At 36.4% G+C, this 23,056-nt stretch overlaps 1 protein-coding gene across 4 annotated transcripts in view; it reads right to left on the bottom strand.

The window, feature by feature from the left end:
• Trappc8 (trafficking protein particle complex 8) overlaps positions 1-23,056 on the bottom strand; it is a 77,822-nt gene that overhangs the window by 47,823 nt on the left and 6,943 nt on the right. Inside the window, exons 2-8 of one of the 4 annotated variants that reach the window (XM_013014891.1) lie at positions 22,648-22,842; positions 15,470-15,553; positions 11,617-11,706; positions 9,144-9,318; positions 5,135-5,288; positions 3,326-3,419; positions 627-886 (exon numbers count right to left, since the gene is read on the bottom strand). In XM_013014891.1, coding sequence (XP_012870345.1) covers positions 627-886; positions 3,326-3,419; positions 5,135-5,288; positions 9,144-9,318; positions 11,617-11,706; positions 15,470-15,553; positions 22,648-22,842 — 1,052 coding nt within the window. The remainder of the gene's footprint in view (positions 1-626; positions 887-3,325; positions 3,420-5,134; positions 5,289-9,143; positions 9,319-11,616; positions 11,707-15,469; positions 15,554-22,647; positions 22,843-23,056) is intronic. The other 3 variants (XM_013014892.1, XM_013014894.1, XM_013014893.1) reach the window with 3 other exon arrangements.

Genomic DNA, 23,056 nt, shown 5'->3' with positions numbered 1-23,056 from the left:
AGAAAAAATATTGTTAACAAATATAAGTATGTTGGCTTGTTTTTTATCAAAAGAAAAAATTAACTTTAAAAAGCTTGAATAAATATATTCATTTTCATTACATCTATTTTTAAAAAACTAACTTCCAGAATTGAAACCCTTTTATATAACTACTTAAAATAATAATAAAAATGATTTAATATGTGAGTAAAATACTAACAAAAATGAGTAAGCTTCTTCTAGGGCTGAACATTTCATCACTGCTAATAATTTCAGTTATTAGTATCAGATTATTATGAAACAAAAAATTTTAAAAACCTTTAAATAGTTTATCATACTACATTCTTAAATTTCACTATTTACCAAAATTTAAAAAAAAAAATCCAGCTGGGTGCCAGTGGCTCCTGCCTAGAATTCACACTACTCAGGAGGCTGAAAGCTGAGGATCAAAGTTCAAAGCCAGGCAAGTAGAGTCTATGAGACTCTTATCACCAATTAACCACTAGACAACCAGAAGTGGCCCTATGGCTCAGAGGTAGAATGCTAGCCTCGAGCAAAAGAGCTCAGAGACAGTGCCCAGGCCCTGATTCAGGCCCTATGACTGACAAAAATCATCATCATCATCATTATCATCATCTAAAACTTACCTGATCATTTAATTGCCGAATGGTTTTCTCTATATGAGGTAAAAGGCCACGAAATGTAAACTCTTGTATAAACTGTCGAATTCTATCATGATCAGTAAGAGTTAAACATGCACCATGAATTACTCCAGTATTTGCTTTCTTTGTTTCATGTAATGATGAAGCAGATTTGACATGATCTTGGCCATCCATGCTATTGGAAGGATCACTGGATTGGTCCAATTGAAGTGGGTGGGCTCTGAAGTTATTTGGTAAGCCATCTACTGAAAAAAACACCTTTATTTTACTCTCAGAATTTAAAAAATATTGATAATCCTATCATACAACTGAAAATGATGAAATCCTTTCTGTATTATCTAATAAGTCTACTGAAACAGTAACATCAACATTTTCATCTCTGAAATTAAAGGGATTAAATCAATACTTAACATATGTATAACAGAAAATGAATTCAGCCAACAATCCTAGCTACTCAGAAGGCTGAGATCTGATAACTGACAATCCATGGTTTGAAGCCTGCCCAAGCAGAAAAGTCTGTAATACACTTATCTGCAATTAAACAGCAAAAAGCAAACAGTAGAGGTATGGCTCAAATGACAGAGTGCCAGTCCTGGTTGAAATAAGTTAAGGGAGAACTTGAGCATCTGAATTCAAACCCCACTAAAGGCATAAGAAAAAAAGAAACTCAGCGAGCTGAGAATGTGGCTTAGTGGTAGAGTGCTTGTCTAGCATGAAGCCTGGGTTCAATTCCTCAGGACCACATAAACAGAAAAGCCAGAAATGGAGCTGTAGTAGCTCAAGGGGTAGAGGACTAGCCTTGAGCAAAAGAAGTTCAGAGACAGTGCTCAGGCATTGAGTTCAAGGTCCATGACTAGCAAAAAAAAAAAATCAGAAAAAAAAAGAAAAAAGTCCAAATTAAAAATAAATTCTGTTGCTCATGCCTATAATCCTACCTACACAAGTGACTGAGATCTGAGGTTCATTTCAAAGCCAGTCCTGGCAAGAAAAGTCAGTGAGACCTGAACTGTGGCTCAAGTGGTAGAGCATAAAAGAAGCTCAGGGACAACACCTAAACACTGAGTTGAAGCCCCAGGACTGGAGCATACATGCACACACACAAGGTTATAAAAACAATATAATGAATTATTTAGTGTGAAAAACACAAAACACTAAGAAAAACAATCCAGGCATGGTGACACACACCTTAATCCCAACACTCAGGAGGCTGAGATAGAATTAAGAGTTTGAAGTAAGGACCCAAAGGTGTGGCTCAAGTGGTAGAGCACCAGCCTTGAGTGAAAAAGCCAAGTGAGAGGTAATGCTCAGTTCAAGCCCCAGGACTAGCACACACACACACAAAAATTAAATAATAAATAAATAATTTAAGGTGAGTTTGAGCTACACAATGAGTTCCAAAATTAACAATAGCTATTCAGGTGGAGAAAAAAAGGACAACAGTTCTAGGTTAGTGCAAACTAAAAGTATACCCCTAGTTCAACAAAGGAAGTTGGCATAAAAGGGGACAGAGGGACTAAAGTCAAAGAGTATAAGTATGGGTCTTGAGTTCAAAACCCCAGTACCAAAAGCAAACAAAAAAAAAATTTAAAAATTTTGGGCTGGGAAGGTGGCCCAGTGGTAGAGTGCTTGCCTTGCATGCATGAGGCCCTCGGTTCAATTCCTCAGCACCACATAAGCAGAAAAAGCCGGAAGTGGAACGCTAGCCTTGAGCTGAAGAGCTGAGGGACAGCGCCCAGGCCTAGAGATCAGGCCCCACAATGGGCAAAAAAAAAAAAAAACTTTAAAAATTTTAGTTATTCACTTTCCTCTCTAGGATGGAAACCTGAAACCATGGTCCTCAGATCTCAGCCTCCTGTCTAGGATTACAGGAATGAGCCACTGACACCAGGTATAATTTTAAGCAGCAGTAAGATGTTTTCATCCTTCCATTTAATTGATTTTTTTATCTTTATAAATGATTCTTTCTTTGAGGATAATTTTTTTAGGGAAATGGAAATTATCCTGCTACTAGAAATGTGCATCCTGTGATTGTTAAAAAAGAATAAGCATCATTATAATGTTGGTATAGCTTAAATGCACAAAAACAGGAAAGAAAAGAATGGGGTTTTTACACCTGCACAAAATGAAATGTAATAGTTATTTAAAATAATGAAAATACTTAATGACATGGGAAATGAAATATGCTAAAAAGGAATGTCAATCTATAAAAATAAAGGCATGTACCACATACAAAGAAAAATTTTGTTATCACTCCAAATTACAGAAACGTAGCTACCTAGATCATGTAATTACATCTACAATTTTTTTAAAGAAATGCAATACATTGCTATCAGACAACATATTTTAAATATTAAAAAAAAATTAAACTCAAAACCTAAATAAAATCTTCAGAAAAAAACCCTGGCACCAAGTATGATGGCACACACCTATAATTTCAGCATTTGAAAAAATGAGGCGTGGAGATCACAAGTTTGAGATCAGCCTGGGCTATATATGTTCCAGGCCCCTCTAGCTACAAAGTAAGTCCCACATCTCAAATAAAACTAAAATAAACTAAAATGACAGAAAGAGCTAACCTGGTTGCTATTTTTTTGTTATAAAAATACCTTCACCTTTTATCTAATAAAGATTAGCATGCTTTTAACAATATATTTTCAATCAAAAGAAGAGAAAAGTACTAAGACCTTTGACTTCATTATCTAATCCATCCACTGAAAGCAAGTTATTATCAGAACTCTTATTTGATGTTATAGTACACGGGCCATCTTCATATGATTCCTATGGAAAAAAAAACAAGCATTAGCAATTATATTTAATCAGGTTTAAGACACCATGAATCTATCAATAACTGTTCTACTCACTGCTGGCTTCAATTATTTGCTATTTTTTTTCTAGTCTTCTAAATTCCTAGCTTTTTCTCTGTATCTTATTCTGTCATGCCAATCCACACCTCAGTGTATATATTGATATATGACATGTACACATTCAATCATATATATCCACAGATACTCAAATACACATATACATATGCCTATTAATCTTAAGGAATAATGGCAAGAGAATGTACTACCAGACTCAGGCAGGAGGAAAAAAGATAACAGATCTCCTGTCTTGAACCCAAGGCACCTAGGATGTAGCAGTGAGTTCTGAATAGACTGAAATCTATAGTATTTATTTCTACAAAGGCACTGGTTTCTCAATCAACAAAGAAAACTAAAAATACTTAGTCTATTCCATAAAATGAGCAAATAAATACAATGTATTATTCTGAGTATTAAGTTCCTATATTTTGAAAGTTATCTTAAATAGTAAACTGATATGGTCACCATCTCCCAACAAAGGACCAATGTGAACAATGTAAACATGCAAAGAAAGAAAAAAGTTTTTTCTGGTCATACAAGGGTTTGAACTCAAGGGCTATGCTTGCTAGGCAGGTTCTTACTACCTGAGTCACATCCCCAGTCCTTTTATTTTAGTTATTTTTTTCAACAGGACAGCCAGCCAGACTGGACCACAATATTCCTATTTATACTTTCCAAGCAGCTAGATGACAGGCACATGCCATTGCACCCAGCTTCTTACTGGTTGAGGTGGGGTCTTGCTAACTTTTGGCTAAGAATTGCAGCAATCACAATCCTCTCCACTGTTGCATTCCCAATAGCTAGGATTACAGACATGAGCTTTTCGGAAATAGAATGGGTCACTTAAGGGCAATGGCAAGTAGATGAGTCATTTATATAGGTTTGTTTTATTTGTTTATTTATTTTTGTTTGTTTTTTTGAGACAAGGTCTGGCATTTAACAACCAAGGGGGCATACAACTGTACTTCAATTGTTTGAAAGATTATTAAATCTTACTACAAACCCATTCAGCTAACAGATAAATCATTAATAGTAGTCTAGGACTCACTTAAGGAGTAAGGAAGAAAGAAAAAACACTCCCTAAAATTCAAAATAAAAAATATATTCACCCACCTAAGGGTGGCTCTAAAATGTAGCCAAAGAACATGTCTGAAATGCAGGAAGTCCACAAAAATTATAAAAAACTAACTATAAGCATCATAATGAACTAAATGAACAAATCACAATTTCTATACTCTGTATTTCTACCCAAGTCTCATTGAATTCTTACTGTGAAATTCACTTTTCATTTCTTTTTAGGGGAAAAGATGAAGGAGTGACACTGATCAATATGCATTGTACACATAATTTGACATGTTAAACTGAAACCCCTTTGTAAAACTAAAGAAAAAAATGATTTGAAGAAAACTTCAGCACAAGAAAAAAAGAGCAACTAAGAGTATACTTGAAAACAACTGTAGCTTTTGAAACACTGAATTCAGCACTCAGAGCTGACAGAATAAAACTAGTCAAAGTCTACAATATAAATATTAGTAACTATATGTCTAAATCAATATGTAAACAATTGTACTTAAAGTATTGTCATAAAAGTAGAGTATAACTTCTATTATTTGCTTAGTTTTTTACATATACCTGATTTTGAATACTATTTTTCTGAAGATACTGACTCCACGGATCTGGTATCTGTTCATCTGATGCTCGATTTGATGTTCGAGAATTAATTTTAAGTAAATAGCAACCCTGAGTTCCATATTTCTGTTTCATTTCTTCATAAATTGATTCAGCTCTAAAATTTTTTTTAAAATGAAAAAAGTGTTTTAGTAACCCAGGATCAGGCTTTAGACAATAACCATAAAATAATATAAAAACAATACTCCCAAAATAGGCAAACAGAAAACTGAGAATTATTTAAATATTAAAACAAAAATCATGATCCTTACTGAAATTTAAATTTTAATTGAATTGAGAATTACATTTTAAAGGGCAATTACCAAAGTATATTTCATGAAACAAAACTCTTCCAGATAATTCTATCTGTTATCCAAACAAACCATTAAACTAGTTGGTTAATCTAGTTTGGGGAAGATACAGAAACAAGTTTCTTTTTAGCACAGACCATGTATGAGCTTTCCTTGTGCAAATATACAATGCCAAACTCTAGACAGCAACTTCCAACTTGTGCATCAGAAGTTTTTTCTGTTAACTATGGGAATTAAGCATAGGAAATGTAACTGAGAGATTTCTTATCTGTAAAGGGCCAAAACAGAAAACTGTACCACCAAAAACAGGACACAAATTCAAAGTAACAAAGAGATGGAAAACTGAACGAAAGCAACTAAAGCATTTATAACATAAAATTTACTCCTTTGTTGCGAGTTTTATAGTAGCTGAAATCATGAGATACTCCTCAGAAGCAGCAAAAAGCATTCTGATTTCCATATTTGAATAAAACAAAACCATGCTAAATGGTAGGGGACAAAATAGTTCAATTGAAATAAGACAGCCTAAGAAATAATCAGTGCAACTTAGGAAGTGCAATTTTGGTCTCTAAAGCTAACCCTGCATAAAGCTAACCCAGTTTATTTTTCAGTAAACCAGTCACTTGGTGGAAAAAATAAAAAAGGGAAAAAAATGGAAGAATATGAAAGCTTATTCAAATGAAAATGCTGATACTAAACAAGTAAGCCTTGCAAACTAAATCACATTATGCCTTATTACAAGTATCCTAATAAAAGCTATAAAAATATACAAAACCAACAAAAATATGTGTACAAATATACACACTCAAGTACAATAAACCAAACTCTTGCTCACTTTAACAATGATACTGCTATGGGCTGGGAATGTGGCTTAGTGGTAGCATGCCTAGCATGCATGAAGCCCTGGGTTCGATTCTTCAATACCACATAAACAGAAAAAGCCAGAAGTGGTTCTCTGGCTCAAGTGGTAGAGCACAGAAAGGCTCAGGGACAGTGCTCAGGCCCTGAGTTCAAGCCCCAGGACCAGGAAAAAAAGAAAAAAGATAGTACTAAACATTGAGTCACTGAAAATTTGTAATTCCAGCTACTCAGGAAGCAAAGGTTGGAAGGAACACAATTCCAGTCTAGCCTGGACGTAAAACTCAGCAAGACTCCATTTCAACCAATAAGCTGACCGTTATGGTACCTAGCTAAGCTACACTGAGGCAAAGGTAAGAGGAATCAGGTCCTGGTTGGCCCCAAGCAAAACTTAGACTGGAAAACAACTAAAAGCAAAAGAGGACTGGGGGAAGGAGAAAACATGTCTCACACAGTAGAGGGCCTTCCTAGCAACTGTGAAGGCCCTGACATCAAACCCTCGTACAAAAAAAACCCTAAACTAATACTTGAATTACTACTTAAATCTTCATCACAATCATATTCAACTGACAGAAACTAATTAGTAACCAGTTCTTTTTATTTCTATTTATTGCATATTTTATCCAACAAGTTAAGAAAAATCCTAAAGATGAATAACTGATGAATAAAGATAGTAATTCTTCAGGTCTATTGAGCTTAATTTATTGAAAAATGGTTAGAGATCTAGGCATGGTAGCTCATGTCTATAATCCCAGAACTCTGGAGGCTGAGGAAGAGTCTCCAGCCTAGACTGGCTCTTATTTGATCTTCTCAAACATAAAAAAATCAGTTTTTAAAAAATGCTAGGGGTGCCAGGCACTGGTGGCTCATACCTGTTATCCTAGCTACTCAGCTTAAGATCTAAGGATCGAGGTTCAAAGCCAGCTCAGACATGAAAGTTCGTGAGACTCTTATGTCCAATAAACCACCAGAAAACTGGAAGTGGCGCTGTGGCTCAAGTGGGAGAACGCTTGAGCTAAAGAGCTGAAGAATAGCGCCTAGGCCCAGAGTTCAAGCCCCACAACCAAAAAAAAAAAAGGGGGGGGTCTAGAGGCTAGCATATACAAAAATCTATGAAGATTTAATCCAAACATAATGGTTTGTGCAATTTTAAAATTGCAGACACCAAATGTCACTAAAATATTAATTAATTCTGCTGTGGGCAGATTAAATGGCTAAATGCTTGCCTAGCAAGTGCAAAGCCCTAGGTTCAAAGTCCAGTAACACCAAAAAATGATTAATTTGATCCACACCTTCAAACAATGGCCAAAATAAATTACAAAGCCATAAAGGGAAGTTAATGTGCATAATCTTTTTCAGGAATTTATTTAGTTATTTTGAAACAGAGTCACACTACATAGTCTAGGCTGGCCAGGAACTTGCTATCCTCCAGTCTTCATCTCCCAGGGCTTGGATTTTAGGCATATACAACCATGCCTAGCTATTCTAGTTTTTAAGACAAGTTGTTCATGAATCTCAAAGATAAAAGAATTATTGCAAACCACCAATAACGAATAGTAAAGAGAACATAAGAAATAAATGCTTGGTTGTTTTTGAGATGTGAAGAATACCAAGATGAAAAAAATATATTAAGTACTGAGATCGTGGTTCGAAGCCAGCCTGGGCAGGAAAGTGTGTGAGACTCTTATCTCCAATAAAATACTCAGAAAATGCCAAAGTGGCACTATGACTCAAGCCTTGTGCACAAAGAGGCTCCAGGACAGATCCTAGGTCCTGAGTTCAAGCACCAAGACCAGTCAAAAAGAAGGAAAAAAAATTACTACATCTCAGAAAGCTGAGACATGAGGATTATAGTTCAATGTCAGCCCAGGCGAGATTCCTATCTCCAATTAACCAGGAAAAAAGTGGAACTTTGGAGTGTCAGCTTTGAGCAAAAACGCTAAGAGCGAGTACCCAAACTCTGAGTTCAAGTAGCAGTAACACACACACACACACACACACACACACACACACACACAAGGTGAGCTTGTAAATGTCAAAGAAAAAAACTTAAAGGGAAAACTAAGAAAAAGAAAAAAATAATTTTATATAAAGAAGTAACAACCAAGACCTACAGATGTAAATGACAAGCGCTTTCAAACAAAGATTATACCATATATATTGAAAACAAATTTAGATAAGCAAGTGAAATTAACATTAAATGAATGAACTGTTTAACATAACTGCATTACAATATTTTTTTTTGCCAATCCTGAGACTTGAACTCAGGGCCTAGGCACTGTCCCTGAACCTCTTTGTGCTCAAGTGCTCTACCAATGGAGCCACAGTACTATGTCAGTATTTTTCTGAGTAGTTTATTGGAGATAAGAGTCTCAGACTTTCCTGTCCAAGCTGGCTTCAAACCACGATCCTCAGCTCTCAACCTACTGAGTAGCTAAGAACAAAGGTATAAGCTATCAGCATCCAGCTACAATAATTTTTTACTCAAGATTTTTTGGGGACGTAGGTGGGACTGCTTGGGTTTGAACTCAGGGTCTCACACTTTATTGCTCAGCTGACACTACCATTTGAGTGGTACCTCCAATCCTGCTTTTTGCTGGCTATTTTAAAGTCAAGGTCTCCCAGACTTTTCTGCCATGGCTAGCCTTGAACTGCCATCCTGATGTCAACCTCCTAAGTAACTAGAATAATAGACATGAGCCCTGGCACCAGGCTTTTTTATTAAAACCCAAATTTAAGCAAGCCATCTCCAAATTAATGTTAAATCTTTAGTATGAAAAATTGAAATAAAAAAGAAAACTTACCTCTGTTCATCTCCTGCACTTACATCATGTAAAAGTACATAATATTTAAGTGTATTCGGTATAAACCACTTAGGGTAGGAATAATCATTGTTGTGCTGAATCCGATGCTGTTCTTGTGACAACTTTGAAAACTGTTCCATAGGATCAGATTCACTAGATGATACTACCAACATACCTTGTATACCATATTAAGGAAATTATCACTTATCACTCAATGATAGCTTATTAATACAAACTGGAAGGAGGCATTTTGTCAGCTAAAAAGAAGTCACATTTCACAATTTCTCACAGATAGCACAAAATAATTTCTCCACTACTCTGACATAATTCAAGATTCAAAATCTTACAGGATATTTTACTAAAAGCTTTTATGTCACTTACATATTCAATAAGTAGATGTACAAAATGAGCAATATCAAAATCCTACAACTACTAACATGATGAAGCAATCTGGCAAATCTTGCTCTTCTCCATTTTGTGTTAATACAATTTCATGCTTTATATTGCTTTTTCACTTTTCTCTACAACTTTATTAAGAAATTTAAAAAGCCATAATCACCAAAGGAGGACAAAATGTTTACTAAACACATGAGAGATTATTTTTAAATCTAAACTTTAGAGTAAGCAATTAATTCTGAGGCAATCACTGAAGTAGTTAGCACTGACCATTCACTTTCTCTTTCTAAAGTGCTTTAAAAACTTACTAAACCAGGTACACACCTATAATCTCAACACTCAAAAAGCTGAGGTAAGTTGGCCAAAGGTGGATCACACCTGTAATCCTAGCTACTCAGGAGGCTGAGATCTGAGGATGCAGTTCAAAGCATGCCCAGGCAGGAAAGGCTCAAAGCCAGCCCAGGCAGGAAGTCCAAGAGACTCTTATCTCCAATAAACCACCAGAAAACCAGAGGTGGCACTGTGGCTCAAGTGGTAGAGCACTAGCGTTAAGCTGAAGAACTCAGGGAGAGCGCCCAGGCACAGAGTTCAGGCCCCACAAACGACTAAAAAAAAGAAAAGAAAAGAAAGCTGAGGTAGGAGGACCTAGTTAGAGGTTAGCCTGAACTATAGAGCAAGCTTCAGGTTACAGCCTGGGTGACAAAGAAAAATCCTATGTCAAAAAAGAAAAAGAAAAAAGCCTTGAGGTACACTTCAAGAGTTAAAAGAGCCTGCCTAGCATGATACCCTGAGTTCAATCCCCAGATTATCAAAAAAAAAAAAATCAAAACAAATGTATTACGTATAAAATATTCAAGTTAAAGAAATAAGAAAAATAAAAGGCAAACTCTCAGTTGTCTTATTTTATAATCAAAACTAATCAAAATTCATGATGGGTACTGGTAGCTAATCCTAGCGACTTAGGAGGCTGAAATCTGAGAATCACAGGTGGAGCCAGTCCAGGAACACAAATCTGAGATACTGTTATCTCCAAGTAAGCAATATAGTGGTGGAACTGGAGGCATAGCTCAAGAGGTACAGTGCCAGCCTTGAGTGAAATAAGAAAGAGCATGATGACCTAAGTTCAACCCCTAGAAGTAACTCAAGAAAAACATAATCAAAACTTAATTTAGTATAGCAGTTCTGTATCAAGGACACATTTGACAAAATGATGGAGTTAGAAATGTGGCTCAGGGGGCTGAGAAGGTGGTTCAGTGGTAGAGTGCTTGCCTTGCATGCATGAAGCCCTGGGTCCGATTCCTCAGCACCACCTATGAAGAAAAAGCCGGAAGTGGTGGTGTGGCTCAAGTGGTAGAGCACTAGCCTTGAGCTGAAGAGCTGAGGGACTGTGCCCAGGCCCAGAGTTCAGGTCCCACGACTGGCAAAAAAAAATAAAAGAAAAGAAAAAAGAAATGTGGCTCAGGAGGTAGAATGCCAGGAAAACTATCACATGCTGAGTTTAGTTCCCAGTCCTAGGGGGAAAAAATTACCATAAGAAAAAAAAATTATCATCATGAAAAAATTAACTTCTTAGCCAGTCATGGTAGTACAAACCTGCATATCCCACTTAGTTAGGCATGGTAGTGCAAACCTGCATAACCCATTTAGTATTGTAGAGGAAGGAGGATCCTAAGCTCAAAGAATACCCCAGGCAAAGTTAGCTCAAAAATAAGAAAATAAAATTTCTCCATTCTCAGCAGGTGCCAGTGACTCACATCTATAATCCTAACTACTCAGGAGGTAGAGATCTGAGGATCATGGTTCAAAAAAAGCATGGGCTCGAAAGTCTATGAGACTCTCTAACTAACTACCTAAAAGCCAGAAGGAAAGCTCTGGCTCAAGTGGTAAAGCACTGTCCTTGAGCAAAAAAGCTCAAGGACAGCACCCCAGTCCTGAGTTCAAGCCCCAGGACAGGGAGACCCACAAAATATTCATTCTGTATGGCTTCTCAACAAATTTGCTTTCATTTTCCTATTTCTAAAATTAATAACTTCCACTAATACCTGACTTTAGGAGAACTCAAAAGGTTAAAGGATACATGCTAAATAGTGGTTCAGAAATTCATGATCCGATGATGGCATTGACTGAAGGAAGGTCTCTCTGTAAGACTCAAACCATGGAGTTGTAGCTAAAATTAATATATAAAACAATTAAAATTGCCCAATGGAATCCGTTTACAACAGACAAAATTTCAATCCCACATTCCTAAATGATATGAAAGATAACTTTTAGCAGCGATTAAGTATTTTTCACCTGTGCTTTAAGATGTATGTGTGTGTGTGTGTATATATATATATATATATATATAATTTAAGCTATTCAAATATAGTCATACATAGACATTTTTTAAACTAAGTTATTTCCAAACCAAACCTATACAACCAATTATCTACTAATGATCTAACATTATTTATTGTGCCTCTGCTCCACTAGCCACTGTCATAAGCAGATCCTTTTTATAAATACCACTTTAGAACACTGGTTCTCAACTGAGGTTGATTTTAACTCCCAGGAAATATCTGGCACTATCAAAGTATTTTTGGTTGTCACAACTGATATGAAGGTCATGCCAACTAGTTCCTAGGAAAAGGGGTCAGGAAAAAAACAAAAGCAAAGAATTAGCTAGCACAAAACGTCAGTGAGTATATAGCTGACAAATTCTACCTTACATCTAATTACTTGAATGTGACTATAACAAAGCCTCTTTAAAGAGAATTTCTAAAGATACTTACCTTATAAACTAAATACAGAAAAACATATTCACTTTATTGAACAAATGTGTATAATGTGATAAAAATGTCAACTCTCTCTTGCTATATATTAAGTAGTTTATATTACATCTATTCTTGCTTTATTTGAAATTACTCAAATTTGATTTTAGAAGGTTTAACTATCCAAGTTAAAGTTTCACTATAACACTCCACCCCAAGTAATTTATGCTGCTTATACTTCAACTGCTGCAAACAAGGCACATTTGTTTTCTGCTAACATTATAAATATGACACTGTGACTAGAAGAGTTGAAGAAAAAAGCCCTTCATCAAGAACACAATGCTTATTTATTATACAAAAAAAATTGGAAGTGGCACTGTGGCTCAAGTGCTAGCCTTGAGCTGAAGAGCTGAGGGATAGCCCAGGCCCAGAGTTCAGGCCCCACGACCGACCAAAAAAATAAATAAGTAAATAAATAATTCCAACAAAAGTTTTATGATAATTATGAAGCTTATTATTGTAGCAATTTCATGTTCTCTGCTATTAAAAAGGAAAAATACCAAAAACATTATATGAAAATGGTAAATATCAGAAAATATACAATCATATCTGTTACACTAGAAAACAAATTTCCTCCCCAACCAATAGCATATATTGTCCCACCAAATCAGTCAAACATTCTCTTGAAGGCAAATTAATGTAGATTTTCATTTAGTACCAACTACAAGGAAAGAGATAATGCGATTTTGGTTAAGTAAAAAGGTACTTCCACAAAAATGAGGAAATAAGTAGCATTTCTATCTATATTTTTTTTTTACCTTTGGCTTCATTGCTGACTAAATTTTTTTTTTTTTGGGGGGGGGGTCCAGTCGTGGGCCTGAACTCTGGGCCTGGGCGCTGTCCCTCAGCTCTTCAGCTCAAGGCTAACGCTCTACCACTTGAGCCACAACGCCACTTCCAGCTTTTTTTTTCTGCTTATGTGGTGCTGAGGAATCGAACCCAGGGCCTCATGTATGCAAGGCAAGTGCTCTACCACTGAGCCACCTTCCCAGCCCGAGCTAACAAAATTTAACAAACTGTAGTCATATAGTTTCATACTGATTCATAGAATTGAGACTTCTGAATTTAAAAAAGCAGATCTTCCAAAACACTTATTTTTTAAAACAGTATTTGTAGTAACAAAAACTAGAAAACCCGTATGCTATCAGGATGAGACTGGTTAAATAAACTATGATACATTTGTAATGCTACAGGATGCAGCTATAATACAGAACAAGAACTGTCTCTCTCTTTGGACTGCTAAAATGTTCTTTTGGATATATTAAGTGAAAATAGCCAACAGCAGAAAAGTATATTTTTCTGTAAGAAAAGAAAAAAACATGGAAGTGGCACTAGCCTTGAGCCAAAAGCAAGAGCACTAGCCTTGAGACAAAAAAATCTCAGAGACGGCACGCCATGCCCTGAGTTCAAGCCCCATGACTGATAAAAAAACAAAAACAAAAACAGAAAAGTGTAGAATTTCATTGCTGGGCACCAGTGGCTCAACTTATAATCCTAGCATCTCTGGAGGCTGGGATCTGAGGATCGTTCATGGTTCAAAGCCAGCCCAGTCAGGAAAGTCCATAAGACTCTTATCTCCAAATAACCACGAGAGAAACCGGAAGTAGTGCTGTGGTTCAAGTGGTAGAGCACTAGCCTCAAGCTGAAGAACTGAGGGACAGAACCCAGGCCAGAGTTCAAACCCCACAGCCAACAAAAAAAGAAAAAAAAAAAAGGAAGAAGGAGAAGAAGGAAGGAGGAGAAGAAGGAGGAGAAGGAGGAGGAGGAGGAGGAGGGGGAGGAGAAGGAGAAGGAGAAGGAGAAGAAGAAGAAGGAGAAGGAGAAGGAGAAGAAGAAGAAGAAGAAGAGTCAAATCTAACACATTTGAGCTGGGAATGTTGCTGAATAGTAGAGGGTTCAGCCAACATGCATGACCAGCTTGGGTTCAATCCCCAGCACTGCCGGGGAGGGGGGGGTAAACTAATACAATTAATTATCCAAAAGCACAGAAGAAAAAGAAGAAAGGCTATTTTAAAAAAGAGAAAGGACATGGACAAAGATTAGACATGGCTGTACTTATGTTTCAATTTGATTTTGGAATTATATAAATATATAAATTAAAAAGAAAAAATACACATACAGCTAGGCACTGGTGGCCCACACCTGTAATACTAGCTACTCAGGAAGCTGAGATCTGAGAATTGCAATTCAAAGCCAGCCCAGGCAGGAAAGTCCGTGAACCTCTTATCTCCAACTAACCACCAGAAAATCAGAAGTGGCGCTATGGCTCAAGTGGTAGAGCACTAGCCTTCAGCTGAAGAGCTCAGGGACAGCACCAAAGCCCAGAGTTCAAGCCCTACAACCAACAAAAACAACAACAAAAAAAAAAACCCACAAAAATACATACATACACTAGTTCTTAAACTGAAATATTAACTTCCAAGTTCTATTGTAAAAAGATACCAGATACTCAAAAAATATGAAGAACAAAGGAAAAACTTACAATGAATTTTCTGTTTAGAAATGAATTTTCATCCTTCAGATAGGTCATATTCAGGGTAAGTAAAGTTTCCCCCTTCCATGTTTCCTTGAGGGGCTATAAAAGTAAATATGTGGTTCCTTTGTCCTCTCTAATTTCACAATGGAAATAATCTAAGGACTTCTATATTTTTTAATTTTTCAAATGACATTTTTTGTAGAAAGTAGGAAAACTAAAACCTTTTAAGTGTATTATGCTACAAGAAGGCTTAGAAATAAATTTTTCCCCTTAAAAATCTCATGCATTTTGAGATAAATCACTATTTGGCCCATGAGCCTTTCCATCTCTACCTATACAGAACATACTTTTTCTCGGTAAGGAAGGATGCTCTCTTTTATTATCAAAGTAAGATGCAGCTCAAACTATACTATTCAAATACAATGCCTATTTTTAGCAGATGATACAAATGAAGAATATGCACAACAGATGATTAATAGACAACAGGATTAAGACAAAAGTTGAACAAGCCTTATCAGACCTCTTTTATTTCAGAGAAATACGATATAATAATTGTGACAAAGTTGAAAAAGTATGAAAAAGGCAATAGACAAAGAGTAGAGTGGGAACAATCTAGAAAACTGAGAACCCGCAATAAAAAATACCTGTGTATAATGAGGATTCTTTCATTTCCATCAAAGTGTCTTTCCAATTACTGTACCAAGGAACACTAGCTTTAATTGACCGATCTGATAAAGAAAATATGGTACTGTTAAGCTAGGCTTATGAGGTAAGTAACATTTCTTAAACACAATGGGTGAAAAGTATGCTGATTCACATTAATGGCAAAAATAAAAAGCAAACTTTTGGACATAAAATTAGCACCTCATTAAAATAGATAAAACTGTTTTTAAAATAACCTCCAGAGTATTATTCTGTCATAATGTAATTTCATTCAAATGAATTCAGTACCTCATCATATCTCATTTCCAGTTTTCAAGACCATAAAAAATGCTGAGATCTAGAGTAATATAGCTCATATGCTTAGCAAGCATTGCTCAATCCCCAGCACCAAAACAAATTTTTAAAAAACTCAAAGAAGCCAGGCATCGGTGGCTCACACCTGTAATCCTAGCTACTCAGGAGGCTGAGATCTGAGAATTGCAGTTCAAAGCCAGCCCTGGCAGGAAAGCCCCTGAGACTCTTATCTCCAATAAGCCACTAGAAAACCGGAAGTGGCCCTGGGCCCTGTGGCTCAAGCGGTAGAGCGCTCACCTTGAGCTGAAGAATGCAAGGACAGCGCCCAAGCCCAGAGTTCAAGCCCCACGACAAAAAGAAAAAAAAACTCAAAGGAGTGCTGTCAGTTAACACCAAAGAAGTTGTAAAAGTAATTTTCTTTTGGCACATAGTTGATCGGAGTTCAACTACAGGAATGCTTTTAATGGCAAAAAAAAATAGAAAAAAAATACAGTAACTTCTCTATAAAGAGATGTTGTAGGGCCCCGGGATTGTAAACAATGTAATTATAGGGGCTGGGAATATAACTCAGTGGTAGAGTCTTGCTTAGCATGCATGAAGCTCTGGGTTCCATTCCTTAGTACCACATAAACAGAAAGTGCTGGAAGTGGAGCTGTGGCTCAAGTGGTAGAGGGCTAGCCTTGAGCAAAAGAAGTTCAGGGACAGTGCCCAGGCCCTGAGTTCAAGCCCCAGGACTGGCAAAAAATAAATAAGTAAATTATAGAGAATTTCTCAAAACTGAATAGAAGCTACATTTTTCCTATAAACTAAATCTACTAAACCACTTGAATAGAAAGATAAATAAGGGCATTAGCATATAGATAACAGGAAAAGATTTAAGAGTCTTTTGCTATAGAACTAAATAGTGCCAAACAAAAGAATTGTAAATAATAAAAAGTGAAATAAAAACTTAAGACTCCCTCAAGTCTATTCATAACCTCACCACCAAATAAGGAAGTTCACTAACAGATAAGCTTTTCTTCTGCCCAATCAGGGGTCAAATATTTGAATTCAAAAAAAAAAATGCCAACATGATACCAACATGAAAGACACCAGAACTGAAAAATAATTATGAATGAGAGAAAAAATAGGACAGAATGAAATCTAAGAACAAAATAGAAACCAATCAGAATGTATTAACATCCTAGAGTTAAGGTTCCACAACAAGAAACAAGAACAGGAAGGCACAGAAAAAGGTAAATCCATAAAACTCAAAAGGGGATAAAAGGAGATAGGTTTATCAAACACTAAAATTTCAATGGAAGAGTCAGAAGATAAAGCTAAGAATATTTCCCCAGAAAATAAGTAACAAAGAGAATTAGACAATATTAGAAAAATAAGTCAATTATGATGTCACATGCCTATAACCTCAGTACTCAGGAAGTGGAGGCAAGAGGAATAGAGTTCAATACCAGACTGGAGTACATGATGAGATCCTACTTCAAAAAAAGTAACAATAAGGTTCTCAAAAAAATAACAATAGGATAAATTCTACTCAACTTCCAACAGTAGTTCCTCAAAAAATAACAATAGGATACATTCACCTTAACCTCCAACAGTAGTTTCAAAAAGAATAAGTAAAACAACTTAGAATACAAGAACAAAAGTAAGAAGCCAAAATAAATTTCAAAACAGCAAGAATAAAGGGTTCCTAAAAGCTTCTAAAAATTGGAGATAGAGGGAATAAGTATCGTAAAGCATAAAGCTTAAGAATACTAAAAACTAGAAGAAAGTGGAATGATTCTGATGGAAACGATTTGTAGGTATACAATCCATCAATTAACTATATAATAACATAAGAACTTTTCAAATAGTTTACCTTGCATATACTTTTCTCAAAAATGCCACTTGGAGAAGATCCTTCACCAAACCATGGAATACATAAAAAAATATGAATGAAAGACTATAAAGACAAAAGGAGACCTAACTCAATGGATTATCCGCCTTGGGTTAGATCAACACTGCAGGTGAGGAGGCGAGGAGGGAGCAAAAGAGGAAGAAAGGGAGAGAATCCCCAGGATGACAGCTATGGAACTTGCCTTGAAGTAACTAGTTCAAGATAAAGTACAAGATAAAGTACATTACCTCCCCCCATGAATGTTTTAAAAAATGTTTTTCCTAAGTACTCTCTCTTCCCACCATTACTTTTGCCAGTGTTAGGGATCCAATTCAGACTCTTACGGTAAAGCATGTATTCTATCACTAAACAATATTCTCAGTCCAAAAATATTTCTTTTAATAAAACAACAACAGATATACATAAAATACATGACCCTTTGGAGAACCATAAAGCATTAAAATTAAATCCTTCACCAAGCTGAAGGACATGGCTCAAGTGGTAGACCACCAGCCTAAAAAGTACAAATCCAGTTATCATTTAAAAAAAAAAAAACACCCATTTTGCTCTCCCCCCAAACCAATTTTCCCTTCTCTGGGGGATGATCATCCTGAAAATAATAGAATATGGAGAAAAAGAATACTTCTGAAAGACATCTTGATAAATTGATTGATATTAACTTGACAAATTAAAAATTCCACTGTGGAAGTTTCAGAGAATAAAATGAACTGTGAACTTTTTTTAAATCAATTACCAACAGGCTCATGCCTATAATCCTAGCTACTTTGGAGGCTGAGAAAGAAGATCACAGTTCAAAGCCAGCCTGGGTAGGAAAGTCCACAAGACTTTTTTTTTTTTTTTTGTCAGTCATAGGGCTTGAACTCTGGGCCTGGGCATTGTCCCTGGTCTCTTCAGCTCAAGGCTAGCACTCTACCACTTGAGCCACACAGAGTCACTTCTAGTTTTCTAGTGCTTTATTGGAGATAAGAGTCCCACAGACTTTCTTGCCAGGGCTGTCTTTGAACTGGATCTCAGCCCCCTGAACAGCTAGGATTATAGGCATAAGCCACTGTCACCTGGCAGTCCACAAGACTCTTATCTTCAATTAACCACCAAAAAGATAGTAGAGCTGTGGTTCAAGTGGTAGAGTATTAGCCTTGAGCACAAAAAAGCTCAGGGGCAGCCCCCAGGACCCGAGTTCAAGCCCCAGGACCAGGATCCTGACCACCACACACACACAAAAAAAAAACAGTTACCAACTTCTAAGAAAACAAACTACTAAAAATAAAAAAACAAGCCAGGTGCCGGTGGCTCACATCTGTAATCCTAGCTACTCAGGAAGCTGAGATCTTAGGATCATGGTTCAAAGCCAGCCTGGGCAGGAAAGTCTGTGAGACTCTTATCTACAATAAACCACTCAGAAAACGGAAAGTGGCACTGTGTTTCAAGTGGTAGAGTGCTAGTCTTGAGCTAAAGAGTACAGGGACAGCACTCAGGCAGAGAGTTCAAAACCGACAACCAACAAAAAAGAAAAAGAAAATACTGGTACACAATGTTTAGTCCTAATACTGTAAACAGTGAATATTAACCAGAAACGATAGAAACTACATTAAAGAGATAAAGAGGAAGAGAGTAACTATGCTAAGTCTTCCTTATTACTCAAAATAAGAAGTCCATAAATAAAATTTTAAAGTGACTAAGTCACAGCAGTATAAAAATATTAACTAGAACAAACACATGCAGCAGAGAATAATACTAAGGGAATAATTACTAGAGTAAAGAATAGAATCATTTTTGTTTTTACCATATGCCTTTTCAGCACTATGTTATTTTAATAAATTGTTTAAAGGAAAAGAGGCTTTAAAAGTTAGGAAAATATCTGGAGCATAAAAAAGATACTTGGGCTGGGAAGGTGGCTCAGTGGTAGAGCGCTTGCCTTGCATGCTCGAGGCCCTGGGTTCGATTCCTCAGCACCACATAAGCAAAAAAAAAAAAAAAGCCAGAAGTGGCGCTCTGGCTCAAGTGGTAGAGTGCTAGCCTTGAGCTGAAGAGCTGAGGGACAGCGCCCAGGCCCAGAGTTCAGGCCCCACAACCGGACCCAAAAATAAATAAATAAATAAATAAGATACTTTATCAGGCAGACACATGCCAGAAATCCATGCCTCAGGAGACTGAGGAAGGGGGATCTTGAGTTCCAGGCCATCCTGGGCTACATAATAAGTACTAGGCCAGCCTGAGCTGCACGGATAAACTGTCTCCAAACACCAGAAAGGAAGAGGAAAAAAAAAAAGAGTCATTTTGCATAGATGACAGGCAATGCTTCTCTGTGTTTCTTAACATTTCAGTGTATGCCATATCTCTATTATAATGTCTTGGGATTATAACATATCTAACTTATCTGTTTTTTTTCTTTTACTAGATTATAATCTTATAAAGCACATCTTATTCATGTCTGTATCTGAATGCAAAATAGGGAAGAAAATCAAAATATTTGTTACATAGATAATAAAATGCTTAGACCTTACAAAATAATGACAGTATTAAAGGTCTGAAAGAGGTCTTAAGAAAGGCCAAATTGTCTTGTTCTTGGAGCTGGAAACAAAGTCTGGGAAACACTAAATGACTTGCTCAAGATGTCTAAATAACAAAGGATATGGTAGTAGGAAAACTGAAACCTCCAGCAACTGACACTGTGATTCACATTGTAACAGTGATGACTTAGAAACAAAGACTCAAACTATGTTTCAACTACTTTACCACTCTCTCAGCAAAATATTTAATTTTTTATTTACTTGAGACAGGGTCTTACTGTATAGCCCCCATCAGCTCTAAACTGGACATCCTCTATCTCAGTCTCCCAAGAACTAGGATTACAGACATATACCATTATGTCAAGCTTATGAAAATATTCAAACTTTTGCATCATTTTAACATGATGACAAAAACTGATAAAAATACACATCTTCAAATTCTGATACTTTTGATTAGTTAAGGTACAACATTCTAAATTGAAAATTATGAGTCTAGGCCGGGCGCTGGTGGCTCACGCCTGTAATCCTAGCTACTCAGGAGACTGAGATCTGAGGATCAAGGTTCAAAGCCAGCCCGGGCAGGAGAGACCGTGAGATTCCTATCTCCAATAAACCACCAGAAAACCGGAAGTGGCGCTGTAGCTCAAGTGGTAGAGCGCTCGCCTTGAGCTGAAGAGCTGAAGGACAGCGCCCAGGCCCAGAGTTCAAGCCCCACGACCGACAAAAAAAAAAAAAAATATGAGTCTAGGACACAGCTCAGTACTAAAGTACATGTAAAGCCAGGTGTTGGTGGCTCATGCCTGTTATCCTAGCTACTCAGGAGGCTGAGATATGAAGACTGTGGTTCAAAGCCAGCTCAGGCAGGAAAGTCCGTGAGTCTCTTATCTCCAATTAACCACCAGAAAACCAGAAGTGGTGCTGTAGCTTAAGTGGTAGAGTGATAGCCTTCAGCTGAAGAGCTCAGGGACAGCACCAAGGCCCAGAGTTCAAGCCCCACAACCGACAAATAAATAAAGTACATGTATTAGGACCCCAATTAAATCCTCAGGACCAGAAGATAAAAATAAAATTACCAAGTTAACCTATGTTACCGGAACTAAAAATATTGGCAAGAAAGAAGACTAAGTATAGGACATTTAAATTAAAAATTCTACAACAGGGTGGGTAGGTGGGAGATGGGAAGGGATGAGAAGGGGAAACAAAGGAGGAGGCAACAATACTTGATAAGAAATGTACTCACTGAACCTTGCCCATGTAATTGTAACCCCTCTGTATGGTATTTTCACAATAAAAATAAATAAATAAAATAAAAATTCTACAATAAAAACCATACAAGTACAACCAACTAACTCTGTAATCTAAAATATGCTATTTAAGTTCTCTGTATATAGTTAGGAAAACCTATAAATATACAATTACACTGAGTGCCAGGGATTCACGCCTGTAATCCTAAACTCTCAGGAGGCTAAGATCTTAAGATTGTAGTTCAAAGCTGACCTGGACAGAAATTTCATGAGACCTTTTTATTACCTGAAGTGGGGCTATGGCTCAAGTGGCAGAACACCAGCCTTCAGTGAAAAAAACAGTGCCCTAGGCCCTGAGTTCAAGCCTCAATAATGATTTTTTAAAAAAGAAAAAAAAAGGAGGTACCAAGACATTAAATTATAAATTATATAGAGCTAAAAATACTGCTTTAGAAGGCTGCTAAATTTTGTAAAGCTACAAAGGTAATGTATTCTTAATCTTTTCCTTCTAAATCTCTACTTATGACTTTAATAACTGGAAAACAATAACATCAATACTATTAACTCATTCTACATATTTATGTATTATTTCATTTTTTCAGTCATTTCATGAAAATTTACCATTCAAATCAGATTAAGAAGCACTGATAAAAGATTATGTATTTATGAAAGAAAAAATGCTAATTAATGGGGGTTTTTTAAGAGCTTATATATATATAAACAAAGCCAGCCTGGGCAGGAAAGTCTGTGAGATTCTTATCTCCAAATAACCACCAGAAAACCAGAAGTAGCGCTATGGCTCAAGTGGCAGAGTGCTCACCTCGAGCTAAAGAGTTAAGGGACATCACCCAAGCCCAGGGTTCAGGCCCCACAACCAACAATAACAACAACAACAACAACAAAACTAAACACAATTAAAAATATAATGAACTTAATACTATTTAATTACAATATTACATCATAAAATAAATTGTCTACTTTTTTCATTAAATAGATGTGTTTATCATACATATATGTTCTAGTTATGATTTAGGTGCTAGAATTATAAAGAACCAAAATTCCTGCTATTGCCTTCAAACACTGTTCTATATTCCCAGACTCCTGCCTTCTGTGTGCACTCAAATATTTGCTGAATGGTTTCAAAGTCACCGAATTATTTCTTCTAACAAGAAAAAAAATTCATTTAAAAAATAGTAATAAACCTCATTACATACCACTGATGTTAAGGTCATAATCTCCCGCCGTAATCACATTAGCTACTAATCCTTCTGCAGGCTGGCTGCCAGAAACAACATCATTCAAAAGCTTTCGAATAGCTGCAGGCTGAGGTGGTTGGGTAATAATGTTGCTTACTGCTATCTTCAAATTTTTGATTATGTGGAGTTGATTATTAGGATCTCTCATATGAACTTTAAAAAAACAAAAAGAGAAAAAGACAGCTTGAAAATAATCATATACAACACATACCAAAATCAAACTGATATCAGACAAAAAGGATGTTCAAATCCACAACTAAGAATTTCAAGTGGAACATTACTTCAGAAATATAACTGTTTTACAATACATCCTTAAATACCAAAAGGACTATTTAAACAGCCTAAAGTGCTTTCCTTTCATGCAATG

This window comes from Dipodomys ordii, unplaced genomic scaffold (assembly GCF_000151885.1).
Source record: "Dipodomys ordii isolate 6190 unplaced genomic scaffold, Dord_2.0 Scaffold25, whole genome shotgun sequence".
NCBI classification, from domain to species: domain Eukaryota; kingdom Metazoa; phylum Chordata; class Mammalia; order Rodentia; family Heteromyidae; genus Dipodomys; species Dipodomys ordii.
Note: the sequence above shows the minus strand (reverse complement) of the source record. Positions and strands in the feature narration are given on the sequence as shown.